Here is a 13088-nt window from a genome sequence, read left to right as displayed (position 1 = left end):
GGAATTAAAGTGCAAGGCAAGCTGGCCGGTTTGAACTATATACACATATTTAATGTTGTGGGACCATTTACCCTGTCCATTGTCCAGAATATTCATAAGCTTACGCAACCCTATTGTCTGGCGAGGGGCGTAGGGCAAACGTTAAGATCCTGAATAGAAAGGTGTGTGAGAGAGGAAGAGAGAGGTAGAAGGGGGGGGGGGGGTAGGAAGAGACTTACGGAACAGTGAAAGTAAGCCGTAGCTAAAATGAGGGGACCGACCTCAAGAATGAAACCCTGTTTGTCTTGGGACCGTGGTACCGCCTGATACAGCGACCGACTCAAAAGGCGTGTCCTTCACTCACGGCGTTAAGTGAACATGTGAAAGAAAGCAGGTGAGCAATGCTCATTCCTCTCGCGGAATAACGCCAGTGTTGCACGGACATTGCAGTGCCTGAACCACCTTTTTTCTCCTTTCTCCGAGTGAAAGCGGGAAATAATTGCACCTGGCGGAGGGGAAGAGATAAGAGGATTCGTGCCGAGGGATTATTGTGAAGCTTGAAGCTGGTCTTCTCGCTTTGGAATACGTCCTCTTTTTTTCTTCAGAGATATATGATGTTAGTGGGAGAAATGGGATATTCATCAAGAATTATTATTTGCCAATGGATATATATTTATTTATCGGTGTTATTCCTCTCGTCACTGCTACAAAGTACTCAAGGTAAGTTATTCTTTAGAGTACAACCTATGTACGTCTGTCAGTCACGCTAAATACTTTACAACACGGCAATTAATGGAGTTTAATACGTCGCGTGGGTTTAGGTCATTAAAAAACGCATAGAAATACATGATTGAATTACTCTCTGTCTGTCTGTTGGCATCCATTCGTCTCGAGAAGACGAAGTTTGTACCGCCTTGAGTGGCTGAATAGTCCCACTCTTCAGTGACAATCCTGGAGAACATGCAGCAGATGAAGTCCGATGGGCCTGGAGCTGAGGCTACCCTTGATATTGCTTATAGGCCTATTGATATTTGCTATATCATTCAGATAATTCTATCCATGTCATGTTCACCCCTCCCATTCTTAACGCCTTTTTGACATGGAGGAAAAAAAGAGGTTATACATACAGAAATAGCTTTATGACACGACATTGCTTAAAAACAACTTTGCACCCGAATACAACTGTGAAATACAAAGTAACTGCGTGTTGTCGTGATTTTTTTTTCGCACTGGTTGGACACTTTAAATCACGTTCTTTTTAAACTATGCTTCGGGTATTCAAGAAAAACACATTACTTCTTGACATGCTGCTGTCATGCAAAGCAAAAGCGATCGTTAATTTTAGCCTCTTACACACTCTTTGACGTGGCCTATTAAAAAATATTGTTATGTCACAAAGTCTACGTAAAAAAAGTTCAAATGTAGACGGACGAAATCAGAAAAAGAAAGAGGAGATCATTACGTAAATCCACCGTAGCGTTGCTACAGGAAGTAAAAGAGAACTATTATTAGTGGGACAATGAATATAGCAATGAATATAGCATTTTGTAAACAATGTCGTGACTTCAAGATAGCCATCTGACGTGAAATAAAGACCAGCCCAGCCAAATTTCAACCATGAAATCTGCTTGGGAGTTAGAATCCGATACAGATTGTAGGCCTAGGTGGGAATAGATTAACAAGAGACTAATTGCTGATCCATGAAAATGCCGTCTGGAAGAAGCAGTCATTTAAGAAAACGTAATTTAAAAAAATGGGTTGATCGGATCCTACATAGACACCAACATGGTATGTCAACAGTGGTTTTTGTTATGAATGTGTTCATTTCTAAAGCGAGCAATTCCTCAATCCTCAACGAAATAGACCCGAAAGAGGATTTAAGTATGTTACATAAGAATGATCTTGCTTTCCATTAAGGTCATAATATTATTATAGAATCAAGTTTAAAGAAATCAATGGTCGAGAGCATCTCATCAACCGAGGTGTTATCAAAGTTCACATTGATCATCTTAATTTGTATCTTGAATTACCTTGAATTACCTACGATGACGCCCAGTAAGTTGAAAACTTGTAAGGGCCATTCAAAGGATTTTTGATCCTGAGCCTGAGGAGATCCGTGTGATGTTTACACGGGGTGGTCAGTTTATGCAATCTAGATTGAATTTATTGTGTTTCTGCTTCCAGTGATCATAAAGCTTAAACTTGAAGCTGTTCATTGATGTTGCCTCGACACTTTCTGCACAAAGGCTATTCCAAGTATTTACTACTCTCTGACTGAAGGAGTTCAACCTTTTACTAGTTCGACACCTTCCTTTATACAACTTAAACTTATAAACGCGTGTGTTAACTTGATCATTGATGACAAAGCGAACAGCTGGGTCAAAGTCTTGCATATCATGCAAAATCTTGAACACTTGAATCATATCTGAACGTTCACTTCGATACTCTAGAGATGGAATCCCCAAATACTTTAGTCTCTCGGGATATGACAACGATTTCACTTCTGACACCAATTTTTGTTCCTTTTTTTGCTCTCCTCTGAACTGATTCACGCTTTTTCGCATCACTCTTTGAAAGCACATTCCATACACAAGAGCAATATCCAAGAGTTGTCTAACAAGGGCCTCATACAATAAGACAAACACTTCTCTAGTCATATGAGTAAAAGTCCTTTTGATCAGACCAAGTACTTATCTTATTGATGTATTATTTAAGATGACATCTCTTCGACGTTATAGTGGTTGCTACCCTGAGCTGGTTCACTGCTTTAAATCTCGCTGCTTCCGATCACCTCAAACAGCTTGCTGCAGAGACACGCATCATTTTGGTGACACGTTTTTCTTTTTGTTTTTAATCTACAAAGTAAAACTTTTGAGTTAGATTTTACATGTATAACCCAACAGTTTACATCGGGCCAATGTTACTTATAGCAGTCTACAATCTGTTCTACAAAGCGTTGCCATGGTAATCATAATTTTATTAAAATTTTGTGGATTGAATAACTTCCATAGTATTTAGGCAATTGATTTTAAAATTGGTATTTATGATGATTTATAGGAGTAGTTATGCAAGACACTCTTTGTGTTTGTATTTGATAAAGCGTTGAAATGGTAACTGTATGTTGTTGTTTTTTGAAATTTAGTGGAGTGAATAACTTCCACAGTTTTAAAGCAATTGAAATCAAATTTGGTAGGCATTATGGCCTTGAGACATAGAGGTGAAAAAAAATGTTGATTAGAAGTGGAAGATCTGCTGAAAGTTGAATTTTTGATAATAAGTATAATGATTATAGAATTTATTTAAATGAATGAATTGAATGAGATATATGTAATATGTATTATGAATATAATGGTTATTATTTTCATTTTTCTGCAACAAGTATTGCAAAACATTAATGTTTCATGTTATTCGTAATCTGTGACGTATATGTTGTTCAATGAACAATTGCTATCTGTTTGTATCTCTTGTATGTAGCGCTGGTGGAAGGCACATTTCCACATTCGCATTGTGGACAATAAAACAATCAATTCAATTCAATTCAATTACAACAGTTCATTTGATAATGTCAGCTTTTTACAGGGTTGAATTGGGAAAGAAAAACTTTTGCACCTTTCGCAAATTTCCACTTGCCCAAAGAACCTTCGCGGCTGCGAGAATATCAATGATCATAAATCTATCGGTAGATGATAGGAGTGTCTGAATAACTTTAAGTGAAAGACAAGGGGCAAGACTGATAATGATAAATACAATTCTCTCCATAGATTAAAGGCATAATCTATCTTTTGCAGATGAAACAAAAACCCAGCATTATTGCCTAAAAACAGTTCTAAAATGTGAGTAAGGGATAGAAACAACCAATGTAAAAATTTGAACCAGTATAATCGATGTTAAGTGTTGTTAAACATACAAATGTGAACAATAGTTATGATAAAAGTGTTTCACCAGACTAAAGTGTGTACAGTTATGGTTTAATGAGAAAAATAGTGATATCTCCTTATATTTGAGGCTTTATTGCAAAAAAATTTATTTGGTAAGATGTTTTGTGATACAAGTGACCTACACATATGCATCAAAAATGACATCTTGAACATTTTTAAAATCACTGTTCCCAATAGCAAACAGGACCTTTAATGTAGGTCGGATAACTAAACGTGCTGTTAAGTTGGGATGTACCGCCATAAACTAGTGGACATTCACCACGGTTTTCTTTAGATCAGCTCTCTGTCTTACGTGAACGCGATTTCAGAATTTGCCAGTTTACTATATTTTCAGGTTGACGGGTACCTTTCAAGTGTATATTTTACTGAAAGAATAAGAGACATTCGTTTAAATGATTTCTTAGGATAAAGAACGGGTTTTAAGAATAGAGAAAAGTATGATTTACTGGAAATTAAAAAAAAGGAGTTTTTTGAGTTACAATAGAGGTGGACAGAGAAGTAATTTTGTCTCACGACCAAATCGTGAGCTGTCCCCCTCGAAGGTGAATTTGCTTGATTTACTTTTGGTGATCAAACTACTCGTTAGATTTAGAATTGAAATAGTTTCATCGTAGTAACAAAAAATAGTGTATATTTCGTCGAATAGTTTGCCCTCTAAATGCTAAATCTATCATCGCATGCTTTTTCAATTTCTATCCACGTTTTTGACATCTACCGACAGGATCAGTATCATGTTCCAATTGTTGAGAGACGTACCAATAATAGAACTTAAATTGATGTTTTCTGTTCTGATGGTTATATGGTAGAACCAGTTATTGCTAGACCATCACAAATAAAAAGCTGAAACACTGACATGATTGAATCACCAGACAAGTAATAAGATTAAGATTAATGATTGAATAAGTTGTTTTGATGGTCTAAAGCTTTAAAAAAATTCTATGGGGGTGTCTGATATTTTGACAGCGTATTGTAATATTTCATTGTTAATGATCGCTTTGAATGAAAGCCATTTGCCGCTCATTATTGTTTTCTTCTTTTTATACTTGAATGTTATTTTTCAAGCATGAAGACAACGGTTATTGAAGACGAACACTGATAAATCATTCAGAAACTATTTTATGGAATTTGCGCTATAGCGAAACCGCGATTACATAATTACTTAACCTACCGTATACGGTTCACGTACAGTGTTGATCCTGTGAGTATACGACGGTCATTGTGATTGGTTTTATTCTCGGCTCCGTGAGATCGTCTCAGTGACCTATTAGAGGTCAAGAATGACAACTGCACGTCTTCGGAAGAGTCTACCTAATCAGTTCTGCAAGTGTCAACTTGCCATCTTGTTCAATGCATACCTTACGCAGTATGCTTGATCACATTTTTTTTTCAGTGGAGACTCGATATCTGAATTACATTTGGCCCTATAACAGAAAATTTTGAGATTTATGTAACATCAGAACTGTTATTCTCATGCAGTTCGTCACATTAGACTTGATGTTTCATTTGTCTTCCTGCATTATTATTGCGCAGACGTGGGCGCTATGGAAGAATGTGATTATTGATAAAAAATATTTATTCCTCCAGCTCGTTTTTCTCCTCATGACTAGCGGCCAGATTGAAGACTAGGCCTATTAGTTTTCTTCGCTCAAATATGCACAAGATGTGTAGTACAGAGGATAGGGATCTGAAGTCATTGAATACGAGGTTTAATATAAGGTTCATATCCTGCCTAGAATGTACATACGTAAAAGAAATGACATTTTATCGAATTCTTTTTTTCTTATCCGTACATTCGATGGGGTATCTGACAATGCTGAGGTATTACATAATGGTTGAAATTCTTACCTAGAAGAACAGAACTTGCCTAAATGAAAAAAGTAATATCGGGAAAGTCATAGAAATCTTTCAATTCAATTCAATTCAATTCAATTATTCTTCATTTCCATCACTAACAGGGAGTACATGATACAAGGTGATTCATTCATCAATTTTAAAACAATAAACAATTCTTATGACTGTTATTGTTCATCACTATCATTCTTTATCATTTTTCCTCCATCTCTTTTCTCAGCTTGTGACGTCCTTTCGGCGCCAACTGACGGGTCTCTGTCGGCGCCGAATGGTTTCGGGGAAGGTGCGACTGTGACCTTTAGCTGCAACAGCGGCTTCAGTCGGATCGGCTCGCCGTCGGCTACATGCGAAGGAGGGTTCTGGAACCGACCCGTACCCAGTTGTATACGTATGTTTTTAGAAAATTTAGACACCAGGGGATAAATAATTTGTGTGTATGTGTGTGTGTGTGTGTGTGTGTGTGTGTGTGTGTGTGTGTGTTTGTATGTGTGTGCGTGTGCATGTGCATGAGTACGTGAGTGTAGCAATGTCACTATTGAATTCATTTCAGACTGTCACTAACATTATACAGTATTGCCGACCAAGGATGCAAAATAGACAAATATTTTGTATAAAGTCTCTGTAATTGTGTCATAGGTGCTTCAAAAAGAGATCGCTACGAAACAGACGTGATATAGCCATGAGATCATGATTATTATATGACCATTATGGCTGCCAATATGTTTGATTATACTCAGACTTTATTTTTTTTTTTGTGTCGAAATAACCTCTTCTATTGAAATCTTCCTCTGTGGAAATCCTTCTTCACAGATGACATAAATTAATATGACACTCAGGAGTTATTTCACCTTCCACAGGTGTGAAGGTACATAGAATCACTAATGACCATGATTCATTATACATCATGAAAAGGACTGAAAGAATGTTTGTAAAATACTGATAGTATCTGACCTCCTAACAGTTTTCATTTGTAGACTCACCGACTGGTGCGTCAGTTTATTTTTTGGTCGTATTTTAGACTTTTTTATAATCATAAAACTTATCACTTTTCATAACTTTTTATAACCATAAATCATATCACCTTTTCACAATAAGTGAATGCGTGTACCAATCTATGAGTAATTTTGTAACAATATTTCCTTTCATATTTGCTCTCAAATGATATCAAGAGATATTCCCAACGGCATGTGATTTATCATCGATATTCTCGGTTTTTGTTTTCCTCGAAGAAGATTAGTGATAAGCACCACTAACCAATGATATAACCACCAGCTGCCATCGCCCTTTTTGACATACCTTTTAGCGGCCTTCATGGCGGATTGCGGTTAGATTGTCTCTAGGAATAAGATAGATGAATACATTCAGGAATGTCTTCACATACAGTATCCCTTTCACATACGTCATTAAGAATTATTTATGGAAAAATAGGGTGGACAGTGTCCTTCGATGGAAATTATATGGGTGACACCCAATGAGTGACCTCGCGGATAAGCTTAGAAAAAAGAAAAACAAATAATCTACCACTCACCCTCCTGATTAAAAAAGAAAGAAAACTAGATTGGAAAGGGAGAGTGAAAAGTGGTAATAGCTTTGATTTGTAGAAAATATCAGCAGCAGCACATTTCAACGTACATTATCCACAAATATTAAAAACAAATAATAAGCCCAATCAATGATGACATTTGCATATAATAATGCAGAATCTGTCATTAATTTCATTTTTGTTGTCATTGTAAATTTTTCAGGTGGCATGATTATGACGCAGACAGACTGCTGTTTTCATTCGAATTTAAATCGTTTTAGACCAAAAATGCCTTTTAAAGGAAAAATTTTCCCTGAAGATTTGTTTTGCTGGTAATAGTTACTTTTCTTGATTTGGCAAATGGTTTTACTAGATTTCTCTTCTCGAAAACTTGTATTATAGTTCACCTTTGTTGTGATATTTGCCTGAAATGAACAAATACCTATACTGCCACATACAAATAAACTTATACATAAGTCTATTTGCATATGGCATTATTGATATTTTGCATATTATACGAAATGAGTTTCCTATTAGATTCTGAACACCTAAATTATACATGACAGAATGATATTTTGATTGAATAATTGAAATATAATCTGTGATTAATGATAGGGAAAAGTGTCTTCAGAAAGTCCATAACACAGCTACTGCACCTTTTTTTGGAACATCTGATAAATGTTTATTTTTGCAGGATCATCTTAATTGTCTTTCTGCATTTTCGATCCAAGAGAATTATAAAAACATAAAAAAAAAAACTACAGGGTATGTCAAGTCCCACTCGCAACTAGTATCTAGCACAAGCAAAACAAAGACAAAATGTGCGCCTTTTATATTCTGTATCATTTAGATTATGAATACAATACATTATACGGATGGGACAGGAGACTTTGACTATAATACACGGTTGCCTCAGCAGGAGAGAGAGAGAGAGAGATAGAGAGAGAGTGGGGCTTATAAAAGTCATGCACAACCTTCCCACATGACGGCAAGAACATCAAGCATATCTTGACTGTGGATGCTTGCCATGTGTGTATTTGAGAGTGCGGGGGAAAATCATTGATGATGATGTGAGAGTTTGTTTTTGAGAGCTTCATAGTGAGCGTATTACGATGTAACACATCTGCATGTGTAAACGAATATTGATAATGCACAGTAATTGGTATGCCGCGCTGTATATCTGTATGTGTAACCATTGGTTCCAGGTGTGGGACGGTATAATCCTTAACAGAATTTTGAGATGTCATTGTGTCTATATGTGTTATATAATAGGTTTTTTTTTTTGAAAGATCCAATGTACTTTTTCTTCATGGTGTCCTCCCACTGATAACAGTGATTTACAGTTAAAGCGCGTTTACACAGATTTTTATTTCAATACTTGGCGGATATTACCTGATGATAATAAGTCTAATAATCATAATGAGCAGACAATTCAAAACAAAAATACTATCAATGTCATCAATTACCGTCATGATAATAGACTAGTAGTGGTCGAACACAGATCTAGTTTGCCTTTAGAGTTTCTAAAAATGTTGGAAGAGGTGTCTCCAAATTAGAACTACTAGACGTGAGGAAAAGTTCCACTGGAAACATCGAGGCCCGTAGTTTAAACCATAAACTCAAAATTAAACAAATTTATTGTATATTTTGATCCCAGAATTCAAACGAAAGGGACAAAATGAGGTGAGAAGTCGGGTGGTGATTGTGGGGGAGGGGATCCGTATAGTGAGTGTACGAAACAGGGCGAGATGATTATCTCAATTGCTTTGTGACATTTCACAAAGTGACCTTACGAAGTAGCGCGCGATGTCACAATTGCTTCAGCAGCGGATCAGGGGGGGGGGGGGGGGGGTTGCAACCCCCCCCCCCCAAAAAAAAAAAAAAAAAAAAAAAAAAAAATCCGGGGACCATTAAAAAAAAAAATCTTATTTTTTTTAAACTTGTAATTTTTAATTTGGCAATGACCTCTACACCAAAAATAGTGGTGTTTTAGATGCAAGAAAACGCCATTTTCACACACAGATTTTCAAAAATTCTCCCACACCCTCCCCCCTCGCTCGCTACGCTCCCTCGCATACCGCCCCCAACCGCCCCCCCCCCCTTTATATAAAGCTAGATCCGCCCCTGTGCTTGTTAGGTCACAATTGGCTTTGTGACATCATTTCATAAATGTGACCCTGATTCACGAAACCAACAAAAAGTCGCCAGACAGGGATTTTCGGTTAAGAGCAGATTCTACAAGAGTAGACTTTAAGCTTTAAATTGATGAATAACTCAATTTCAATGAACTCCCCTAACCTATATAAATATTGGAAAGAAAGCACACACCCAAAGAAAGGTGTGTACTGAGAAAAGACACTAAGTATAGTCTATTCAAGTGCTGAATCCAGTCTGTGATCGAGCCATGCTCTGTGCAGTGGATGAGACCAAAAAAAAAAAGGCAGGATGTAAAACTTCACAGCAACAATTATGAAGAGATTATTAGATTAAGCTGAAATTGACCATGCTCTATTAAGATATTCTATCCATGACTATATGTCAACTTTCAAAGCAGCAGCATCATCTCTCCGAAAGTTATTAGAGTTGAAAGTGAAGAGCATGTATAAAGGCTTTTAAGAAATGGTAAGAGACTCTAAAACATATCGTATTACACTATGAAAATGTTCAGGAAAAACTGCAAAAACACAAGTTTCCGTTCGTTTTGTGATCCCAAACTTTAGAGTAATGTTAGAAGAATTGCTTTTCAGAAAATATTAAAAACTTAATATTAACTACGTTGACCCGTTTCACCAATTTTGAGTCTTCACACAAAATCACTGTCTCCAACTTCTTGTTGGGTTTGTAATTCACGGTCACAAACAGTGTACTATTTGGAAAATATCATTAATGGTGACGTATTTTGCCATATAGTTTTTTATAGAGTGTCAAACACACCAGCATGGTATGGTATGGTATGGTATTTATTTCCGTATAAAAACAATAAAAACGGGTGGATTGCCCATATTCAGCGTTGCCAACATGGCAACGCTGTTCCTTCATGGGGTCCACATAAATACAATATACAGTTTAATGGACACGTACAAAATGAAACCAACGTTTATACAAACATGCAGGTGGAAACACATACAGTAAAATAAGAGAGAGAAAAAAAAAAAACAACGGATAATGGAAAAGTCTTAAAGGCAATTAGATATAACAATAAACAAATCAAAATATGTATAAAATTTAAAGTTAAGTGTTTGGAAAGCATAGTGAAGTAGTTCAAGATACATGTAATGACGTGAAGCTCTTTCAACAAATCACGAGAGAATAAATTTTGACTTAATCCAAAAATAATAATAACCATGATTAATGCCTACAGGGTAAGCTGTGAGTGAGCCGTTTTTAAAACGATTCGTTAACGCCGATGAGGAATGCAACATAGAAACATTAAAAGATATACGTTGTGTCAACTAAATCTTTATTTGATTCCGCAGAGGACTGCAGCGACCCAGGAACACCCGAAAATGGGCTTCAGGTTGGTTCGCCCTCGTACGAGGCCTATACCACCGTGATGTTCCAGTGCATACCTGGCTACAGTCGCGTGGGAGCGCCCAGTATTACATGCCTCGGCGGATTTTGGACACAGCCAATACCTACTTGCGTGCGTAAGTATACGTTATAGAAGAATGATAGAATCATCACATCGACTGACAATATTCATGTAAAGTTTTATGGTACCTATAAAGCAGTGGGTTTTTTTCACTCTATCACTGTGTAAATGATAAGCATGATTTTGCTTTTTTTAAATGTTGTTGAAATTGGAGGAGAGAAACTACATGGGCATGTGAAGAGTATTCAATATTTGGAAATAATTATGACGATTGAACAGTTTTTGTCTGTTCTGCGCGGTACGATACCATTCTCCAAGCTTAAATGTGTGATTCTCTTTAAAAGAAACAGATACGTTTTCATGCAGACAAATGCGGGCTAACTGAGGGTAATAGGCTATGGGCTTTTAAAGTTAATGTCCTTCGCTCTACTGAGAGTTTGAACATTACATGGAGGCCTGGCAATTGTTTATCTTTTTGATCTAGTGCCTGTTGCCAGAGGATTAAGTCAGTATATTCCAGATTAAGTCAGATACATTTAAGTCTCATATAAGAATATAAATATGATTCATGTGTACAATTCGAGTGGGATAATGCCAGAGATACCAAGTTTCTCGACTGGCTTGGAGTGAGAAACTGCCATTTAGCGACGTAGCCGAATTAGGGACGAGGGATGGGAGTGGAGCGAAGTGGAGTGGAGTGGAGCTTCGTGATGGACACGATTTTGCAATATTTTCACTGTGACAAAATCATCGTCACACACCATTACTGTCATCAATGTAATTCTCATCATTATTACTCCAGAGAACTGCCAAGATCCGGGGACTCCGGCGCAAGGGTTCCAGGTGGGATCGCCCAGCTACGAACGGGGGACTACGGTGACGTTTCAGTGCAACGCAGGCTACACGCTCATCGGAGCCTCGGTCATCACGTGTTCGGGCGGGTCATGGGACCGTGAGATACCAACGTGCGAAGGTGAGTCAACCACGTCACACGAATCAGGCATTCCTTTAAAGTTATTAATGTATATGATATTCCTCTTTATTACTGTCACAAAATTAATTTTTTTTTTTTACATTCATTTTATGTGTTAAATTTCCGTTGTATTTCATTTTCCTATCGAACACTCTAAAAATGTAGAAATTACTATTATGGAACAAATTTCTGTCCAGAAACAATGACAGTCAGTGGTATATGATTGTGCTGAGTTTGCTATAAAAGAATGCTAGACATTACACTGGTCATATGAAGCACTAGTTTATTGCCTTTTTATGCAACTTTGAATCTGTCTGCCTGTGCTACCTCTATTTCGCTATGTTCATTCTGTGTGTTACAACGTTTAGCAGTGTTTTGTAACTATGCTTATGCGATGTTCAAACCTATACCATTTTGCATGTCATCATATCGCTTGCAAAGTATCAAAATGAGTACACATGATACAAAACAGCATACTTGGAATGAGAAAAGTACTAAGATTTAAAAAGATGTCAGAATCAGGAAAAAATAACCACAAGAAAGGGAAAGTAGAAAGGTAATTGTCATCAGATAACACCCGCCAGATTAACGGAATTCTAATAATCCTGTTCTCTTGTTATCTACAGCTGACTGCACCGACCCAGGCACTCCTGTAAACGGGGCCCAGTCCGGTTCGTACGAGAATGGTGCAACTTTGAGCTTTACATGCAACCCTGGTTTCACCCTGGTGGGCGCCGCTGTTATCAGCTGCCTCAATGGCATCTGGAGCAACGACGTACCCGTCTGTGAAGGTAAGGCGTCTCTATCCGTCTTATTGACATGCTGCGATTCCTCTTACGAGCATTCAACTCAATCAATGATATAATATGCCTATTTTGTAGAGCTCAGACAAATTGGACGCGTTTGAAACGAAAGTTCAAAGTTGTAATCTTTGTGTTAGTGGTGAGTCTTTCCTTTGGCATCATCAGCCAAAGACGTTGTTAAGTTTAAGTTTTGACATTCGTCGGTTTGAACTCACATATGAAAGAAAAGTAACTGAAAAAACCCAGCTATTATATGCTCCTTCACTTCTTGTACAACTCAATGAATCCGAGACTTACCGGTCTTTGTCCCTCCTCCAATCAAGAAGCAGTATCTACAGTCTCATTGGAATTGGTAGGCCTAGCTGTAGTTACTATCATTTTATCAGTAGGTCCCTGACTTGTATATTTCGATGAAGTGGACCTTATCAAA

The 13088-nt window shown here is 37.3% G+C and overlaps 1 protein-coding gene across 1 annotated transcript in view; it reads left to right on the top strand.

Annotated features, from left to right (window-relative positions):
* Nucleotides 1–608: 608 nt before the first annotated feature.
* The window catches only part of LOC139725048 (uncharacterized), an 83531-nt gene continuing 71051 nt past the window's right edge, over nt 609–13088 (top strand). Inside the window, exons 1-5 of the mRNA XM_071636137.1 lie at nt 609–699; nt 5989–6156; nt 10767–10937; nt 11685–11855; nt 12482–12646. Coding sequence (XP_071492238.1) covers nt 609–699; nt 5989–6156; nt 10767–10937; nt 11685–11855; nt 12482–12646 — 766 coding nt within the window. The remainder of the gene's footprint in view (nt 700–5988; nt 6157–10766; nt 10938–11684; nt 11856–12481; nt 12647–13088) is intronic.

The sequence above is a fragment of the Diadema antillarum genome, unplaced genomic scaffold, assembly GCF_040938485.1.
Source record: "Diadema antillarum isolate AM-2024a unplaced genomic scaffold, OU_Dant_1.0 scf00000016, whole genome shotgun sequence".
In the NCBI taxonomy this organism is placed as follows: domain Eukaryota; kingdom Metazoa; phylum Echinodermata; class Echinoidea; order Diadematoida; family Diadematidae; genus Diadema; species Diadema antillarum.
The sequence above is the reverse complement of the archived record's forward strand: the minus strand, read 5'-3'. Positions and strand labels throughout refer to the sequence as shown.